At 36.0% G+C, this 21681-nt stretch overlaps 1 protein-coding gene and 2 long non-coding RNA genes across 3 annotated transcripts; 1 reads left to right on the forward strand and 2 right to left on the reverse strand.

Annotated features, from left to right (window-relative positions):
* Window positions 1-3169: 3169 nt before the first annotated feature.
* On the reverse strand, window positions 3170-5295 carry LOC147761438 (uncharacterized). Its single transcript, XR_015334573.1, has 2 exons — window positions 4680-5295; window positions 3170-4247 (listed from the first exon to the last, which is right to left on the reverse strand). It is a non-coding gene; the product is annotated as an uncharacterized LOC147761438 (long non-coding RNA).
* Window positions 5296-5886: 591 nt separating this feature from the next.
* Window positions 5887-15614, reverse strand: LOC147761439 (uncharacterized). Its single transcript, XR_015334574.1, has 3 exons — window positions 15362-15614; window positions 6614-6750; window positions 5887-6101 (listed from the first exon to the last, which is right to left on the reverse strand). It is a non-coding gene; the product is annotated as an uncharacterized LOC147761439 (long non-coding RNA).
* A 2637-nt stretch (window positions 15615-18251) lies between these two features.
* LOC112041883 (uncharacterized) lies at window positions 18252-19584 on the forward strand. The gene is made up of 3 exons (XM_087013990.1): window positions 18252-18409; window positions 18666-18836; window positions 19366-19584. Exons 1-3 carry the CDS (start codon window positions 18336-18338, stop codon window positions 19370-19372), a joined length of 252 nt encoding a protein of 83 aa, XP_086870116.1. The 5' UTR covers window positions 18252-18335; the 3' UTR covers window positions 19373-19584.
* The last annotated feature ends 2097 nt before the right edge of the window (window positions 19585-21681 follow it).

The following is a 21681-nucleotide window of genomic DNA, read 5'->3' on the forward strand; positions in this document are numbered from 1 at the left end:
TAGAATTTCAATGATATAAGTCCCTGTAAAAATATGTTATGCTAATTTACCGTCGTCTGTTGTCTTACTAAGGGAAAAGGTGATGATCTTGTCTGCATATAATGTCACTGTGACTCATTAAAAATTCTCTAAAGTATAACGAAGCTTCATATTAACATTAAGCGTATGTACGGGTGTCATTTTCTTTGGGCAGTACAGCAAATATAAATGTTATTTTTATTGTTAATGTTCTAATAATCAGACGTAACACTTGGTATGGGATTGATTTATAGCTTTAGAGCAAGCTAGTTAAAGTTTGTTAATACAAAGAAAACGACGAAGTGGTGCACCTGCTATTAAGCCTGAGCTTAAATATGAATCCAAGAGAGAGAGAGAGAGAGAGATGGGGATTGAAAGAGAGAGAGAGAGATACGGGAGACAGGGATAATTTCATCACGCCTAGTCCAGCAGCTAGCCACTACTACTGTTAACTTTACATGATCTCATTAAGACGGTATACAAGAATAAATTAATTGAAAACCAAATTATTGAAAAATATAAAGAATAATCGGATAATGGCAAGTGAGTTTAACATTCATTTTATGTTAATGAGCAACAGTGTGTGTGTGTGTGTGTGTGTGTGTGTGTGAGAGAGAGAGAGAGAGAGAGAGAGAGAGAGAGAGAGATTCGGAAGGCGCGCGCACTAACAATATTTGTTCTTATCAGTCAGACTAGCAGTATGCCTTGTGGCCTATAAATGCGCTATGGCCGCAACCTTCACATCCATTATTTAGCAGTGACATGTAATCTACTGGTCTTTTCTACATACTAAAGACACTTCTTATAAAACCAAACAAAGGGTAGGTTCATAACCTGTTGTTACTACCGTGAGGCTCAAAGTTTTAAATTTTTTTAGTATGTTTTACCTTTACTGAATTTGATAAGCACAAACATTAAAACAAATCAAGAAAATTATTTTGGACAATCTGACGATACTTGGTAATTGAAACCAAAGTGATAATAGATTTCATGTGTGTCCTATTTAGCCACCTCTACCTTTACAAATATTTTAAGGCAAAATATTCGGTTCCAAAATGTAATAATTACGCATACGTTTTGTTTTGGCACATTGTAAAATAGCTGCCTTGGTTCAGTTTTGACATACTCCGACGTCAGTCAAGATCCGAGTCACAAAATCACCGATTGCCACAAGGTACTTCCCATATTGCTTCCGAGCACACCAGTCACAATCTATCACCAAATACCTCCCACATTGCTTCCGAGCACACCAATCACAATCTATCACCAAATACTTCCCACATTGCATCCGAGCTCACCAGTCACAATCTATCACCAAATACTACCCACATTGCTTCCGAGCACACCAGTCACAATCTATCACCAATTACTACCCACAATGCTTCCTGCCACACCAGTCACAATCTGCATAACGCTGATGATGGAGATACAGTAAACTACATCAAAATACATAACTAGAAAAGCACTAAGAGAGCTAACGCAGACCTACGCAAAGGAAACTTATACAAAACGGCATAGAAGTATATTCTTTTTTCTTGTTATTTGGAGGGAACTTTGGGTGTTTTATTGTTATTGGTAGGTTTTCAATACCACATGTAAAGTTTACTTTCTTCAGAATCAGAGTTTCTTGGAGAATCTTGTAAGAAAGTATATATAGACAATTGCAAAGGCATACACTGTGTCTTCCTTGACGTAGGCCATAACGATCCGTGCTTGATATTGGTGCCATTATTAATTAAGCGTCAGTTTGAATAATGCTTTGTCTTCTAAGAAATACATTTAGTCGTGGTGATTTCTGGTAATTAAATAATTAATTCATATTAAATAATTCATTCATATGTTCTCTTAACGTGCTTGTACTATCGGTAAAATATAACTTTCTTTTAACTTTTACAAGTACTCAGAATAAAATCTGAGTTTTTAAATAAAAACACATTCATATGATGGGTGATGATCCATATGATGGGGTTTTAAATATGATCCCTGTATATGTGAACTTTTAAATAAATAAATACACGCTTATAAAAAACAAAAACGCTTATAATTCCCATGGATATTTACAATCTATATTGGTTAAGAGCTTGTCCACGAGAGAACCAGCCCAGGGTGGCAAGGTGGGGGTCAGCGGATTTCAACCAAATTTGTTGTATGGAGGCATATTAGGAAGTTATTCATGAGTGAGGAAGGAATCCCAAAAATATCCTTTCTTCAGAGAATTATAGCCTATTATAAGTCATGGCTTATGTAGCCTCTTTGAGACTCCATTTTTACCTTGGAAAAATAATGATATATTTTGTGTAAATTAAACAAAAATGGAGAAAACTAAAAAAATATTAGACCTTACAAACATTGAAAAAAATCATTTGGCTTGCCACAGATATATGTAGAATTCAGATAAGACCCTGCTTGGGCGAGCCACACCAATTTATAACCCCCCCACCCCCCAAAGTCCAATTTTGATACTACCATCTTTAATTGCATATATCTCCATCTTCACAGGGTTTACAGCTATAAAACTGCATGAATATTTTAGGCAGATATGGATCACTCCAAATCAAGTTTCAAAAGTTACTGCTGTATTAAAACAGGTACTGAAAAATACCCCCAAAGTTGGCCATTTTTAAGGCAAAAAATCGTGGTGGATTCATTCAAGTCTATGTAGACAATGGGTTTGATTAATTTATTAAACCATTTTGCTCTACAATGATGTTACTAAATTAATAGGGCTGGTGAGCATGGAAAGTAGATGTGTACTAATGAATATCAGGTCAGTGGGTCATAGGTCAAGGTCACTGGGCTTCATATTTGTAAATTGCCATATATGGACTTTTTAATTTGTATGGACAAAAAGTTTAGAGGAAATAAATCTTAGATTCTGTTACTTTGGATAGGCACTGGCAATTAACTTGAGAGTTTACATGATAATTTTAATATATATATTTTTAATATCATCAATTTGGTGAATACAAATTAAAATCTTAGTTTAGTAGCTATTTCTTTTTGGTGCAATATTTATCATATAGAGATCAGGATATGCCATAGTATTTATGAGAGCAAAGCCAGAACAAATCTTTTTTAATTATCAAGAGGTTTTTTTATTCATCCACACCACTTTTTGGTGACTATTTATGAGCATACAGAAACTAAAAAATTATTCAATTTAGTTTATTGTTGTCTCAGATGAATAATTACAAATAATAAAAAAAAATCACAAAATTATAATACAGCAATACATGCAAAGCAATGCAACATTAGTTGTGATCATTACAAACTATATCAAGATAAGCAAAACAAGATAATTTCCTGTTCAAAAAGCAAAACTAACACAACCACAAAATATATCCTGGTGTTATGAAACATCTTTGCAGTTTTATATCAAACATTACAGCTCATAACATCAAAGTTTTTAATACATTCAAAAATAACTGCCGATTTTTTCTTCCTGAATAGTCTGTTACCCTCCTTACTGACATTTCAATCTCATCTTCATGCCCACAAATGCTACAATCTGCTGGCCTGTTTCTTGTGCCCTTCTAAACTCCTTCAGTAAAAACTCCTTTACTTTATTTGAATATAGTTTCAAAGGTTTAGATGACTTTAAAGCTCATCCATTGTGTAACTCAGTGAGATATTCAAGAGGGTGGAGTTCTCTCACAGCTGATGTGCTTTAAGTTTTTCTTTAGTCAGATTGTTGGCCCTCTAGACTTTAATTTGATCAAAAGCTGTTTTTGGCATATTTCATAACTTAAAAAAAGGACCATACAATTACTCTTCAGTCTTGGTAGCAAAAGATTTCAGAGAAGACTTCTCTGGACAAGAAAAATTTCCTTGTTTGTGATCTTGCTTGGTATAGTCCCAGTTGACACATTTGCCTCTGAAAAACCCAAATTAACTTTAACATCAGCATCACTCATGTTAAAACTGCTCAAGGAAGGGAGACACCTTTTCTCATGTTGTAGGAATCAAGAAAGCTAAATTGTTGTAACTGGACACTCCAGTCCACGCAGGTTTGGAAGATGTCTGTCCAGCTGGATGTAGAAAATGGCTCCAACTGCAGAAACTAGGGCCTCATGCATCTCCTCAGCATTTGTTATATTGTGGCTTTCATTTACATACATGCCTTTCTACAACAGCAGTCATTTCCACACTAGTTTCAGTTTCTGCAAGGCTTTGGACTCTTTTGCTGAACATAAGATCACTGTGTGTCAAATAGCACTTCTCAAATATGCCTGAAATATACATATAGCTTACTATAGACACATGAAAACACTTATCTGAAAGTTAATTGATACATTGATGAAAAATAAATTATTATCCCATTTGTCCATGTTTTATAAGTAAGGCATGGTTTCGAATATTAATTATGATGAGCCTAGCAGTTATGCCAAGACCAGCCATAGCTTCAATCTAATTCCAATTGTTACCCTTACCCAAATACCATTAAACCTACATAAATACCCACACAAATATAGCTTAAAAGATAAAATTATCACAGGTCCTTAGGCTGCAATTTCATTATTTTAAAGGGGGCATTTTTCTTTCGAAAAAAAAAAAAAAATGGACCGCTTACCATTAAAAAATTACACCTAGATCATTTTTCTGAGTGAACTTTTTTTCTGGCTTTTAGCCTGTATTAAAATACAAACAAACCCGTTTCTTACCTGAACCAAGTGGTACCAGTACATTCAAATGGCTTTTTGTCTACACTGGCATCTGCAGGTTAATCCCATGACATATTTCGTTATAGGCTCGTTTTTCCCTGTGTGGATGGTTTCCAGCACAAACCAAGCCCATATCCCAGTTCTGGTCACATGGTGTAACCCATTCATTCTCCCAAAGATACTTGGAAATGTCCAATTACGATCATCGGAGACAAAAGAATCCACACCTGACAAGAATCAGTTTGCTTTCGTAACTCACGCTGTTTTGCTTCATGTAAACGCGACGAAGATGACTGTTAATATCTCTGTTGCAATTTCTCAATACACTACATGTTTTTTTATATCTGTACACAGAGTATAAACCACATGATATACGACTTCGTTGAGGAAGATTTGCAAACAAACAGTCTGCAATTTCCGCCATGTTGGATAATGACGTTGTGTTGTTCTGACGTTAGTACATTAGTTTCACATGATTTTAAAATGTGTTAGATGCTTGTTTTAACCAGAAAAAAATTAAAATAAGTAAAATGAAAATAAAAAGTTCAACTTACAGTGTTTTAAACCATTTGTTGACTTGAAAGAGATAGCTGAAGTTGAGAACACCGATATATGTGTCGGGATATATTTCCAAAAAATGAAGAAATTAGGTCATGTTCTATCTGTTACAACGGACAAGTTGTAGAACAGCAGTAAGTTTTGATTTCATGTATAAATAGATTATGAGTTATCTGTTAGTCCTGAACACGCTTTACCCCAAAGACCTGTGAAGATGAAGATATTGTCAAAAATAGAAGGGGGGTGTTAAAAGCATGTGGTTTGTAAGCCTGAGAAAAACGCTTGGTTTGTTACCATGGAAACGAAGAGAGTGAAAAAAGTGTATATCATTTTAATCCCCTATCTTTAGGTTATAATATATCACCAAACTAAATCATTTAGTGACACCTGTATAAACTTTAAGGCCAATCAATATAACCCTGTTTTTCAGAAGAATTTTTGGTTGATAATACCCCCAAATTGTCACTGGCCATATCTCTGTAAGTAGGGATTTTTTTCAGGAAATATTGTAGCCTCAGATATTGTTCATATAAAGGTTCAAACACACCAAATATGATGTAAATCCGTTCACCCCCACCTTGCCGCATTTTCTACATTTGGTTTGGTTTTCTCGTGGACACACACTTAAAAGAGATTACAAACAAAATGACAGCTTCATCACATATTTTATTGTATAAGCGATGAAAAATTTCATATATGTAATACAGAATATGTTTCCGAATTGCACCGGTCTATTTGTGGGAAAAAGCAGTAAAGATATTTAGAATGATATGAGCAAGGAACTGTTTGTTATGGGTCACGTGGTTGATGTCGTCATATCCGGCTGTGCACACTGCAGAATAAATTTATGCGCAGCATCAGTTTCTGGAATATAAATAAATGATTGATAATGACTTTAACATACTGCACGGGTCACGGTAGATATTAAAAACGGACCAATACATGACTTAATGAATAGATAATTGTCTAAAGTATCTTCCTTCAGATCAATACAGTTCAGTGCTTTTAACCCTTTGTTGTACTTATTGGCGGAGACTATCAAGACTATGAAGAAGGAGACTGTGTCGACAAGGTTGGTGGAACACATTTGGATCTTGACTCGAGCACCATTCAGATAAACGATACAGCATAGGCCGGTTTGGTTTAAACAATGGCAGGATCATCGCATGTCATATTTACAGACTGTCAATTAAAACTCGTTCATTATATTTTATTTATTTTCTGACTAGCCTTAACTAGCCATTAGAAATACATGTATTAAGCTGAAGTACACAATCGCCAAAAAAATGTGGTAGTAAAACGACATCTTACCACAAAAACCCCCATGGGCTAATAAATCCGTTCTATGCTCCGTATGGAGGCTTTCTATCGAGTACCTTTGTATCCGTAACCTCCTCCGTTGCTGTTGTATCCGTTCAGGTGATATCCGGTGCGATCATCATATCCGTACCCTTGAAAATTATAGCTGTTGTCGCCATTTCCACAGCCACCTGGTTGGTCTACAGAGTGAGTCCTTTTACAAAATAAAAAAGACAAATACCTTTTCAATTTCATTGAGATAAAATTAACAATATGAAAAAAGAAAACGTCGCCTTTCAAAGAGTCTTCAGTGGCACTCCGCTTATTAGACATGCAATAAAGGTTGAGCATATCATTTTCTCTATAAAATTATCATTTCTTCGCTTGTTTTGTCTCGATTCTCGAGCGCTGAACAAAATGAAACCACAACAGTAACTTGGTTCTAAACAAAGGTTAGCTAGGCAATTTCTACAGCTACATATTAAAAGAAAACAGACTGTCCGGATCAACTCTTTTTTAATTCCAATTGTAGTATTAGATGAATTGAATGTTGATAAGAGTATATCAATAAACAAATAATGACACCGTAGTAAACCTCTCTCTCTCTCTCTCTCTCTCTCTCTCTCTCTCTCTCTCACGCACACACACACACACACGCATACTTGTCTATGTGTACCAACCGAGGACATCAGCACAACACCATACAACCGAGGACATCTTATTCCTTGGTTAAATCAAAATAAAAACATTCAATTTAGGGTAAAATCTATTCGAGTATGAATGTTATAAATTAATTTTTTATAAAAACTAATTTTTTGCTGACAAGAATTTTACATTCTAACCGAGGACACACACGGACACACACACGGACAGACACTACACATTACAACCGAGGACATGCATGCATCTACATGTAATAATGATTGTACTTTTAATGCAAAGCAAATTTTATATAGCGTTACTTTGCAGCAATTCACATTTTTATGAAATTCTTTCATATTTAAGGTAAATTCCAAAATAACACCAGAGGTGATGATTAAATGAACAGTTATACAATATTTAATGCTGGGCTTTGCCACTTTTTTAGAATTGAAGATTATGAGATAAAACATCAATTAATTTAGGAAAAGAAAGGATACTGATGAAATAAAATAAAAGACCAAAGAAATTCGTTTTCAAACATTTTATTTTCATAATGCTTATTTTCTATTTAGCACTCTTTTATTATCATGAATTTTGTATTTTGATAACACAAAGTGTCGTCCATTGGATACAGACTTGAACAGTACACAATTTTACAATTGAGGACATCATGCCAGCAGCACCCAAAATTGTGCTTTCTTCCAATTTGATGCAATATTATATAATGCTTAACAGCATAATGATCATCAATTTTTATAATAAAATATTAGTATCATGAATATTCAGAAAATGTGACTAGCAAAGGTTTTCAGGTTCATGGAACTCCAAAGTCATACTTTGAAAATGCTAAATGTATACAAGAGAGCACTGTACTGAAATGGGTTTCTTTCCATTTTTAACTTTTTTACATAAAATAAAACAGTTTACTGCCATTTCACATGATCAACTAAGAAAATTGTTGAGATGGCAAAAATATCAATATAACAAGTTTAAATGTCCAATTTCCTCCATTCCGAACATTGTGAATAATTGAATCTGACAAACTACAATGATACGAGTTCATTTCCATTTTGGCACTTTTTTTACACAATACAAGATAACAGGTTTACCACCATTTTTATATAATCAACTAGCAATATTGTCAAGACGCAGAAATTGTCAAACAACCCATTTTACATATCTAGTAAATTCAATAATGAGACTGTTTACATGCCTGACAATCAAATCTGAGGAAAACCACTTATATACAAATAAAAGCTGAAGTCCCTCAGAACTCAACCAATCTATCTTATTTTTAAATTTGATTTGTATATAGATAACATTGATCACTCTTGTGAGTTTAATGACAACAGGCCTATCGGTTCTCCCAGAAATGTGCTTACAGTGTTACTTATATGCTGAAAAAAACAGCATAACATTTGAAAGAAAAGGGCCTGGTCATGCTGATTTTCAATCTTGACCATTCTTTTACTCATAATAATCAGTTCTGTGAGTTTCATGAAAACAGGCTTTAAGTTATTGGTTCTTCCTGAAATGTGCTTACAGTGTTACTTATATGCTTAAAAAAAACAGCATAACATTTGAAAGAAAAGGGCCTGGTCATGCTGATTTTCAATGTTGACCATTCTTTTACTAATAATCATCAGTTCTGTGTTTCATGAAAACAGGCTTATTGGTTCTCCTTGAAATGTGCTTACAGTGTTACATATATGCTGAAAAAAAACCAGCATAACATTTGAAAGAAAAGGGCCTGGTCATGCTGATTTTCAATCTTGATCATTCTTTTTAATTTACTAATAATCATCAGTTCTCTGAGTTTCATGAAAACAGGCCTATTGGTTCTCCTTGAAGTGTGTTTACAGTGTTGCATGTACACTGAAAAAAGGAGAAAAAAAATGCAAAACTTTTGAAAATAATCACCCCATTTCCTCCATTTTGAGACACTGTATTACACAGTACATGATAACATGTTTACCGTCATATTTATTTAATCAACTAGCAATGTTGTAAAGATGCAGAAAATTTCAGACAAACACTAACATATTTACATATCTAGTTAGTTCAATAACGAAACTGTCAACATGCCTGACAATCAAATCTGAGGAAAACCACTTATATACAAATAAAAGCTGAAGTCCCTCAAAACTCAAGCAATCAATCTTATTTTTAAACTTGATTTGTATATAGATAACATTGATTACTCCTGTGAGTTTCATGAAAACAGGCTTATTGGTTCTCCCTGAAATGTGCTTACAGTGTTACTTATATGCTGAAAAAAAAAAAAAACAGCATAACATTTGAAAGAAAAGGGCCTGGTCATGCTGATTTTCAATCTTGACCATTCTTTTACTTATAATCATCAGTTCTGTGAGTTTTATGAAAAGCCTACTCTGAAGTATCGAATATAAGTACTGATGGAATAAAAGTACTGGGTGGAAAAAATCTCAAAATTTAATAAAAGTACTGGGTGGAAAAAATCTCGAAATTTAATAAAAGTACTGGATGGAATAAAAGTACTGGGTGGAAAAAACCTTTACACCGCTCCCCCCCCCCCAAAAAAAAAAAATGAAATAAATAAATAAAAGTAAAGAAGAAGAAGAGAAAGAAACAAGGCAGCAAAGCTGTCAAATGTACAGACAAAAACCAGAAAATAAAAACGCAGGAAATAGGATACTGTCAATTCTGATGAACTAATGTATTATGCTAACTGTAAATGCATAGCCAAAATCAAATTCTTATTCTGCATAACATTGGATTAGGATGAAAGTAAAATGTGTATCAAGCATTAGACTAAGTTCCCATACCTAGATCAATCTAACAGGATCAATCCAACTCCAAGGGGTTTCTCACTAAATTGCTTTCAGTTTGAGAGTCTTAGGATTCTGGCATGCCAGTTTCAGTAGGCGTGACAGACAACTAAGCCACTTACATTGATTGCAATTAAGCGAGAATTCCCATGGAGATAGATCGATCCACAGTTAGCGTGATAGGGTCTGGAAATAGTCCATAAGGTGTCAGGCTGATAAGAGTTAAACTTTGGAAATGCCAGAATGAGGTACAGTGAAAATTAAACACAAAAAAAAAATTGCTTAAACTCATTAAAAAAAAAAAAAAATATATATATATATATATATATATATATATATATATATATATATATATATATATATATATATATTATTAATTTTTTTTTTTTTTTTTTTTTTGCTGTATGTCAATCCTAAGAATCATTCTTGTAACTTAACAAAATACAGAAAATGTTACAAAGTAAGAGTACAGGGCTCCTGGCAGATGGGAGTGATAAGTCACGACTTGAAAATGCCAGTATAGCACTCTATAAACCTGCATTGCCTCCAAAACAGAAAACAATCACACTGGTTTTCAAACACAAGCTGCACTTCTGTCTTATGAAACTTTTCAGTAAGTTTCAGTATCGTAAGTAACATGGTTTTCCCTTAACCGCTATCCTGGCAGCAGTGTCCAAAATAGGGTTTTCTTCAACTTTCATGCAATAAACCATAATACTTAACAGCATAATGACCATCAAATTTTTTATAAAAAAATAAAAGTATCATGAATATTCAGAAAATGTGATTTGGGAAGGTCTTCAAGGCCATGGAAGTTCAGAATCACACTTTCAAAATGCCAAAATGTAAACAAGAGATAACTGTACTGAAATGATTTTCTTTCCATTTTCAACACCTTTTTTAAAACAAAATGATCAATAAACTGTCATTTTTAAATGTTCAACTAGGAAAATTGTTGACATAGGAAAACTATCAATAGAACAATTTTCAATGTCCAATTTGCTCCATTTGCAGATGCTGAACATAGTGAATGATTAAATCTGACAAACTGCAATGATGAGTTCCTTTCCATTTATGATACTTTATTACACAATGCACAATATTATAACAGGTTTACCGTCATTTTTATATAATCAACAATATTGTTAAGAAGCAGAAAATGTCAAAACAACACTTTTACATATCTTATTAGTTCCATAATGAGACTGTTAACATGCCTAAGAATTAAATCTGAAGAAATAACAATTATATACAAAAATACAGAAAATGCACAGCACTTCTGGTGGATGGGAGTAAAAAATCACATCTTGAAGATGCTAGTGTTTGAAAAATAATTTAAAAAAAAATTTAAAAAAAAAAAACGTAAAAAATTCCAATAAAGCTGCTATTCAAACTTTTAATCTAGCTGTATTAACTTGATATTAATAACCCCACCAAGTTTGAGAAAAATAAAGCACTGTTATTCTTCTATAGCATGTTGGCATAACACATTCTTTTTGTTGTAAATTTATTTGCAATGTTTAACACCATTTATCTGCACAATTATCACCAAATCCTAATTTTGTGACACAGTTAAGAGAGCTAAACCTATGGGACTTTACAGGGAAATCTCAAGGAGTGTTTTATGTAATCTCATTTAATGGCCAATTGAAAATTAATGAGTAGGCAAGTGACTTTATAGACCTTAATTTAATTAGTGATCACCCAAGGGACAATTTTATAGACTGCCATCCATACAGTACCATCATATAGCACAAAGGTGTTGCATACATGCTGGAAAAAGTGAAAAACAGCATTACTTCCCTAAAAATGACCCAATCACGCTGATTTTCAAACTTGACCTGCGTATTATGAATATTCATCAGTTCTGTAAGTTTGAAACCAAAAGGTAAAATGGTTTTCCACTTATCGTGTTATCGGTGCTGCATATATGCTGAAAAAAGTGAAAAAACAGCATAAATTCCCTATAAGTGACCCGATCATGCTGATTTTCGAACTTGACCTGCGTATTACGAATATTCATCAGTTCTGTAAGTTTCAAGCCAAAAGAAAAAACAGTTTTCCAATTATCGTGTTATCGGTAAAAGTGCACGGCGACAGCGACGGCGACGACAGACGCAGATGACGGCTATATGTACAGACACATCTGTGTCTGTACATAAAAAGCTAGCTATTGATCATTGTAAAAAAAAAAAAAAAAAAAAAAAAATTCACCAGGTAAAATTCACTCAGTATTAAAATTTATCTTAAAAACGGGATGAGTTAAATTTCATAATTGTCAGGGGCCGAAGACCCAGATATATCGCACCTAAGCCGCCTCCGAGAGCCATACGGTTCATACTAGTAAATTTATTCTCAGATATAATAGGTTCGTTTTGCATACCTGTAAACTCCTAAGGGTTTATCTTACATAGAAATGTGATTTAACATCGTTTAAATCATAAATCGACATGAAATAATTGACGTTTGAAAACAGACACAACTTCTTTGCTGCACTTGAAATGACCTCCTTAGCTATAAATATGATCCTATCACCTTGCGACATTGCATCATTCGATCGATATACATGAGTAGTTGTCACTGCTGAAGGGAAAGCACGTCTATTTATAGAAACTGAAATCAGGTGACGCATGTACTGTTGTGTTCAGAGAGCGACTTCCGCTTGACCTACTTTCCAGTGCTGTTTGTGGAACAGTAGGTAATGAGTTGAGATCTCGATTTTCTTCTCATTATACTTCAATTTAAGAAAATAAAAAGCGTGACTTGTACTTGTGTAATTTCCCACCGGTACAATAGGTATTTAATAAACATACCGGGTGGAAGATTTTTGAAAAATTAATAAGCGTACTGGGTGAAAATGGAGCGTACCGGCGGGAAGAAATTTGGAAAATTAATTAACGTACCGGTACGTTTATTTGATACTTCAGAGTAGGAGAGCTTAATTTGATAAAAAAAGACCTTTAGTTTAAAAATATGAACTTACTGAATATATAGACATCTGAGATATAACATTAGTTTCAGTTTAGTCTGCCCTTTACAGCACAACCGAGGACGCGGAATTTGGTCCGCCCTTTACAGCACAACCGAGGACGCGTGTGTATAGCCCGATTTCAGACAAAAAGTTGGACAGTAGGGGAGAGCGGGGTGGGTTGGAACGCGGGTAAGTTGGAACATTGGCTTTATTTCTTAAATCACAAGACCGATCATGTGCTCCTTCAGCATAAAAATGTCACGTGGCATGGTCATTCATCCGGTAAACTTGTGGAAGTTTCGAAAATGCAGTAAAAGTTTTATGCGAAAAAAACTTATTTTCGCTACTCGAAGTAAGTTTTCATATTTTTGACATTCATCGTACTGTAAACTAAAGTATAAGGATTATATCACTGAAATTGTGCATAGCGTTTAGGACCACCTTGATGTTCAAAAGGCTGTTGTTTTTTTAATCACTTCCCACGTGTTAAAGAAATACAGTGTCATAAGTAGGCCATGACGTCATGGGGGCTGGTCGGAACATTTGACATGGGGCCAGTTGGAACACTGTCAGGGGTGTTCCAACCCACCCCGCACGGTGTTTTTCATTTTTTAAACCTCTCTAAATGTTTTAATTTCAACTTTGAAGAGAGTAGTAACGTAGTAACCCAGTACAACTCCAACTGGAGACGGAATCTAGCTGATAGAACATCTCCAAGATGCCGGAATGTACATGCGTGTAGAAGATACAAGGGGGGGGGGGGGGGGTCATTGCTTGTTAAATGCAGTTCCTAGCTGTTTGGTCTAAAGGGGTCTGCATGCCCACTGTTGCTTTTTGCGATAAATTGCTTTTAGATGTGGAAGGAAATGTTGATTATTACTCTGCTTTTCGCGGCAAAATGAAAATATTCTAGCTGAGAGCCTATGTTATGGATAAACTATACAACACCAATTCTGCCGATGTAGTTTTAAATGTTTTGTGTAATGGATTGGGGGTTGCTGTTAATGTTTAGTGAACGACGGTACAAAATCCGCCAGAAAAGACAAACATTCACCTCGTAACTTAGACAAAGATTCAGTTGAAATCTCAGTTGCCCTCACCGGAAGAGGTGCTACAGCACGCTAAAGCTCACTTAAGAAAAACCCCAAACAGCTCAAGTCCAGCAATAATTAGACCCTTTCCAAAGGCTCACCGTCGCATTCCAAAGATTAAAAGAAGAAAACGATGCAGTGCAGTACTAACTGACACACCTGAAAATGAGCTACTCGAAAAAGAAAAGGCCAAGCCCAACAAAATTAAAAAGGACAAGCGCAACAAAAATAAAAAACAGTTTAAGATTTCTAGTCGATAGAGAAAATCAAGAAAAGGGAAATTAAAGATGACCAGCGATTCTGAGTCAGAAGAAGAGTGGCCATGTCTGGTTTGTGGGGAGCCGTTCATTAACAGCCGACCAAAAGAGCAATGGGTTAAATGCATTGTTTGTCTAAAGTGGTCACATGAAGACTGTACAAAGGTTGACCAAGTGTAGGGCCTACATATGTCAGAACTGCGATTTTGATTCTGAGTTGTTGAGTTGAAAGAGATACAGTTTTCATTTGTAGGTCTAACATACTGTTGTTAATAGGTTGAGTTATATGAGTTCAATTTCTTTTCTCTTAAACTACACCACTTTTGTTATCATTATGAAATGAAGTGTAACTGGATATGGTTTATACATCGAAAAGACTATTTGAAAGCAAATTGTAAAAGTAAAAAATGCTTACAAACTATGGAGATACGAATACAAAGTAACACGTACTTGTTGGGAAATTAATATAGATAAACCTACTCTTAAAATGAATTATACTTTGAATTTATATGCAAGCGTTCCAACTCGCCCTCTTGTTCCAACTCACCCCACTGCCTGTTCCAACTGACCCCGCGGGTGGGGTGAGATGGAACGTTTTAGGAGCCAACTTTGAGCATTTATTACTCTAAAATAAAAAGACCTACTTGATGTTTTATTTCATAGATAAGTGCGGCATATAATTTTCCCCTATCAGATTTTTTATTTTTGTCCCCAAAGCTTTGACTGCTGAGATATCGCAAAAAAGGTGAAAACTGTTCCAACCAACCCCGCTCTCCCCTATTTCTGATACACTCGTGGCGGGAATTTGGCCCGCGCTATACAGCATAACCGAGGACTGGCTCAGAATAGCGTCAAATTTCACCACCTAACTTGAAATGGGCCCCTTTATGCATTCCACTGCTTATGTCAACCGAGGACGTCCTCGGTTGGAGGTGTGTCCTCGGTTAGTGGGTTTCGGGCGGGTGTGTGTCCTCGGTTAGATTGCGTGCACAAGAGCACGGATACACACGCACAAATACACACACAAATGCACACACGCATACACGCACCAACACACCCATCACACCAAGCGCCCCATGCACCGGTGGCTGTCATGGCGACGAGAGCAGCGAGTAGAATCAGCTTCATCATTTTGGCGTCAAAATAGCTGTCGTCTGCTGACTGTTGAAGTGTGACTTGGAGCTTGATTGAAGTCGAAGTCTGTCAAAACTGGACCAAGGCATCCGTTTTATACCGTTGTAACACACAACGAATTTGTAATTGCTATACTTTTGGAAGCCAGTATTTTGCCTTAAGATATTTGCGACGAAGGTCGGGATGGTAAATTTGATGTAAGACGCACACGGAATAAATCATCATTTATTTGCGTTTCAGTTGGCATCGCATTTCTTTGTTGCAATTATAAGATGGGCTGGTATGCCATTTAGATTCATTCACCTTTACTAGTTTATTAAAGCACTGCCTATGTGGAAATGAAACAGCCGCATTTCCTTGATAATGAAGTATCGAAAAACAAACAAAAACACGCACTGAGAGAGAAAGAGAGTGTATGTGTTTGTGTGTTTGGGAGTGAGTGAGAGAGAGAGAGAGAGAGAGAGAGAGAGAGGGAGGGAGGGAGGGAGGGGAAAGAGAGGATTGACTTGCATGTGTTATAATAATTCCATCATCACAAAATATTAGGTGGAAAAGCGTTTCTATCTTCAGTTGTATAAAATGCATTAACAATTATTCTTAATTAGCAGAGTCATCAACGCATTCTATGCTTTAATTTGACTGAGGCGTTATTTAACAACTCTCCCCTCCTTCAAGATAGGTCCAGCGCTCCCGCTGACTACACGTACATTGGGCGACCGCCAGTAGTCATTCTTTTATGAATTGAATCGGAATGATCACCTGAACTTGATGGGAAAGTGTGGTTACTTCAATGAGTCTCTCTCTCACTCTCTCTCTCTCTCTCTCTCTCTCTCTCTCACACACACACACACACACACACACACACTAAGATAAAACATGCCGTCCAATTCATTGGCAAGAAATATAATTTTTCAACAGATGGGTAGGCTTTCTGAAATCCTCATAAATGTCTTAAAATGCCAAGAGACCTCCATAATCCCCACTTAAGTCACCGCTGCATACCTTAGTTGTCCTTCTACGAATTCTAAAGAAATTTGAGAAGGAAAAAAAATATGCCCAAACGCTGCATTACTTCATTGTTACAAGAAAAGGAGACTTCAAATAACATACTGTCAAAGAAGAAGCAGTTGAGTGGTAATTTTCCATAGGTCTAAGAAAAGAAACTATTTTACTTTAGCAAACATATTTCCTTTTTTCTTTTTTTCAAAAGCAACTGGTAGTAACGAACCAATGCTAATGAACTTGACGAATGCTGCTAAATAAACAATACCCAATAAAATAACGTAAAAAAATATCATGACTGTCTTCTTATCACAAAGGTGGCAAGTCATTCAGGTCAGGACATGACAAATTTTACGAGTGTTTCATTAGATAAAAAGTGCTTGTGGTAAACTAAAAAGACAATGTTTATTGCAGCACTACAATTTATGGCAGACGATAGTCGTAACCGGGTTGGCATCAATATGTACTTGTAAGCTTCAAGGCGGTACGTGAATTGGATGGAAAAGAGTGGTACAAATGTAGTTGAACCGGGCGCCTCCGAGATCTCTTTCTCTCTCTCTCTCTCTCTCTCTCTCTCACACACACACACACACACGCACACACACACACACACACCAGGGGCGGATCCGGAGATATTATCTGACAGTCTTCTTAATTATTTTGTTAATCCATCCTCCATTTTTGACCGTCTTCCGACAGAAAACATTAGATAACCGTCAATGTAAACTTAAAAATCTGACCGTCTTCCGGAAGACCCAGAAGACGGCCTAAATCCGCCCCTGCACACACACACACAGGGACGTTTAAAAAAACGCCCATATTGCCACGGATGATTTTTTTAATGCAGTGTATTATGTAATCCCCATTCCAAGCATATAAGATAAAAAATAAAACCAAACAAACAAAAGGGACAAAGCCGATAGTTTATTCACATATGTGTGGGCTGATATGCAGTTTAGATACAGTCATCTCAACTAGTTTATTAAAGCATTGCCTATTTGGAAATGGAACATAAACGCATTTATTTGATAATGAGCTCTCGCAAAACACACAATAGCAATCGCGTACTACGTGTGTGTGTGTGTGTGTGAGAGAGAGAGAGAAAGAGAGAAAAAGAGGGAGGGATGGTAGGGGGAAAAAGAGAGGATTGGCTTGCATGCGTTAAAACAATTCCATCATCACAAAAAATTAGTTAGGTAAGGCGTTTCTATCTTCAATTGTATTAACTGTATTAACATTTTTTTCTTAATTAGCAGATTCAGTGCTTTTTATGCTTAACTTTTACTTAGGCGTTATTTAACGGCACCCCCTCCTTCAAGATAGCTCCCGCTGACTACTGTACACGTGCATTGGTCGTCCGCCAGTAGTCATTCTTTCATGAACAGAATTATAATGATCACTGGCGGACGCTCAATGCACGTGTGGTCACGGGGAGTGCTGGACTATTTGTACAACTCTTTTCCATTCGATTTATCTACCGCCTTGAAGCTTACAAGTACGTATGGCACCAACCCCGAGTATGCCCATTATGTCTATCAAAGTCTTTCCATTGTACCCCAGGCGCTTCTTATCTAATGAAACACTAGTAAATATGTCTTCTCTCACATGTCAAAACTTCTGAATGAATGAGTGACTTGCCAACTTTGAAGATACTTGGTAACTGAAACCAAAGTTAGTGATAATGCATTTCACGTGTATCTTATTTAGCCATTCCTACCTTAACACATATCTTGAGGCAAAGTATTCGGTTCCAAAATGCAATAATTACGCATTCGTTTTGTATTTTTGGACGTTATAAAATAGCTGCCTTGGTTTAGTTTTGACAGACTTCGACATCCGTCAAGATTCAAGTCCTTCTCCTAAACTCCGCAGACTACATCTCTTTTCAAGCCAAGATGATGAAGTTGGTTCTATTCGCTGCTCTCCTGACCGTGGCCGCCGCCATGTATTGGGAAAGTCTTGGTCAAAGGTGAGAGAGAGAGAAAGAGAGAGAGAGAGAGAGAGAGAGATTCCGCTAGTCTATTCCCCCCTCCAAAATACATGTCCAGTTGTAAAGGCCCTAAGGCTTATACAACAAAATCGAGATATTAGAAATGAGACAAAACCTGTGGGGTTTATTTTTTATATTGAAAACTATAGGTTCCTGTTTTTATAAGGCCTCTTTAAGCAGTCAAAGTAATTTGAAAAGTAGGATTTGAAAAGTTGCCTTTTATAATTTGAATTAGGACTTACTACGGCTATCAACCAGACAGATATGGATATGGTTATAAACCAGACGACTATGGCACCAACAGCGGATATCACAGTTACGGCTACAACAGCTATGCAGGGGTAGGGTATAACTACAACAGAAGGAACGGATACACTGGATACGTACCAAGGCCTTATAACCTAATGTGAGTTTAATGTTGACATTTTGATTTTGTTATATAATTTACTGTATCTTTTTTACCTAGAACATGTATAATCTGGTTTCTCCGACTAAAAAAGTATGAAAATTATGTATGACATTCAGGTATAATCATTATAACATTTTTGAATGTTTTTGTACCTTTTCTAACTCATCTTCGCAATAAGGCAGAATAATTGTTCCCATTACTATAGAAAGACGACAAAGGAATGAATAACTTCTCAGTACTCTTTGCGTTTTTTAATAGCATTACATATGTTTGCTGCAAGTGTTATGTTAGACATACTTATACACGTGTTTGTGTTTGAATAACTGAAGATATAGGCCCTAACTACAAGAGGTGATTGCACATACTGGTATGTGTACATACAAATACATGTATATTTGACAAATTTTGCAGGGAGGACTATTGCTTATGGTATCATATAATACAATCTGTGTTAAATGATAATTAACACAAAATAGCTGTCGTTTTCTTCTATGACCATCTAAACGAAGTTTTCTTTTAATTCCAGGCACTGAAAATGCACCTGTCCTTCACTCTGCAGCGTTCAGCGAAGGATATGACGACACCAGCCGTGTGATTTGTACTTTACAATTGCTCTCACATATACTACCAAATGCTTGGAATACTTTTTCCGAGTGAATAGACTGATGCAATTTCGAAACTTAGTCTGGACCTATTTATCTTCAAAATGTTTGTCATTGCCTAAGAAATAAAGCATAAAACCTGTCCCAAATAGTCTCTGTTTTGACTCCTACATCAATGAAAACGATTGACAAAAGTTAAAGACATAAATATGTTGATGCTCATATATATGTAAATCAATCCGACTTTAACTCGTGTATGAGATAACACATACAATTACGGGTTCTAAAATAACTTAAAAAAGACTAACTAAGTACGTTGTTTATCATAGAGATTGTGCCACAACTGAAAAATAATATAAGGACATCACAAGCCATCAGTTTTTTATCAAAGATGGGCTCGTGCTTATGGTGGATCTGTAGTCACGGAAGTTTGACTTTATGGAGAATTTCCAAACAAATTTATTCAGAACTATTCTCATCGTCAGTCTTTATGTTCATATTAGCTTTGTTATTTATATTTGGAGTTGGTTCCGCACAGTGTAACTGTTCTGTTTATCTAGCAGCGTTCCTCACAACCTTAATCCACACCCCTTACCTATCAAGTGAATTAATGCCATATTTCCGAAGTATAACCTTTCCTGATAACGGTAACTTCATTAAATGCCACACTTTTTTTCACTTGGCCTTTACTTTTAGTTAAATGTTATTTAACTGTAGCACGATGAAAATGAAATGTAAAAGTCCACGAGATGTGTTAGTATTAAAGGGATGGATTTTCTTAGTGAGCCAAACACAAAGGAAAATGTGAAAGGCTCTGCTTGACTGTTCAACGTTCAGAAGTCTACACGATATCCAATGTTTGTTTAATAAGCTAAAATAGACGGTTTATAATTACTGACTACCCGTATACACGACATAAAGTCAGTGAAATTAACGTAGTATCTGACAGTGGGCTACCTGTGACCATTGTGACGCGAAAGTAGTTAGTTATCTTTCCAACTGGCAAGTCTTTTGAAAATGCGATGATAAAATAAGATGATACAATGATATAATAAGAAAAACATCAGCAGCTGATCGTTAGCCCTGTTTCTCTATTTCTAGACAAGACTGAAACCGTGACACCTTACACAGAGGGCCAATTCTGCAAATATCTGTAGGGACGTCCATCTGTTTGTGATTCTCTAATTAAACTATGGGAGTTCTATTTCGAAAAGAATTCTCTGATATTTTTCATTGCTTCCTGCCGCAAAAGTCACATCACCAATTACTACCCACATTGCTTCCGAGTACACCAGTCACAATTTATCACCAAATATTACCCACATTGCTTCCGAGTACACCAGTCACAATCTATCACCAAATATTAACCACATTGCTTATGAGTACACCAGTCACAATCTATCACCAAATACTACCAACATTGCTTCCGTGTACACCAGTCACAATCTATCACCAAATACTACCCACATTGCTTCCGTGTACACCAGTCACAATCTATCACCAAATACTACCCACATTGCTTCCGTGTACACCAGTCACAATCTATCACCAAATACTACCCACATTGCTTCCGTGTACACCAGTAACAATCTATCACCAAATACTACCCACATTGCTTCCGTGTACACCAGTCACAATCAATCACCAAATATTACCCACATTGCTTCCGAGTACACCAGTCACAATCTATCACCAAATATTACCACCTTTGCTTCCGAGTACACCAGTCACAATCTATCACCAAATACTACCCACATTGCTTATGAGTACACCAGTCACAAACTATCACCAAATATTACCCACATTGCTTCTCAGTACACCAGTCACAATCTATCACCAAATACTACCCACATTGCTTCCGAGTACACCAGTCACAATCTATCACCAAATATTACCCACATTGCTTCTGAGTACACCAGTCACAATCTATCACCAAATACTACCCACATTGCTTCCGAGTACACCAGTCACAATCTATCACCAAATATTACCCACATTGCTTCCTAACACACCAGTCACAATCTATCACCAAATATTACCCACATTGCTTCTCAGTACACCAGTCACAATCTATCACCAAATACTACCCACATTGCTTCCGAGTACACCAGTCACAATCTATCACCAAATATTACCCACATTGCTTCTGAGTACACCAGTCACAATCTATCACCAAATACTACCCACATTGCTTCCGAGTACACCAGTCACAATCTATCACCAAATATTACCCACATTGC

The sequence above is a fragment of the Lingula anatina genome, chromosome 5 (genome assembly GCF_051362555.1).
Source record: "Lingula anatina isolate TDL-2025a chromosome 5, LinAna3.0, whole genome shotgun sequence".
NCBI classification, from domain to species: domain Eukaryota; kingdom Metazoa; phylum Brachiopoda; class Lingulata; order Lingulida; family Lingulidae; genus Lingula; species Lingula anatina.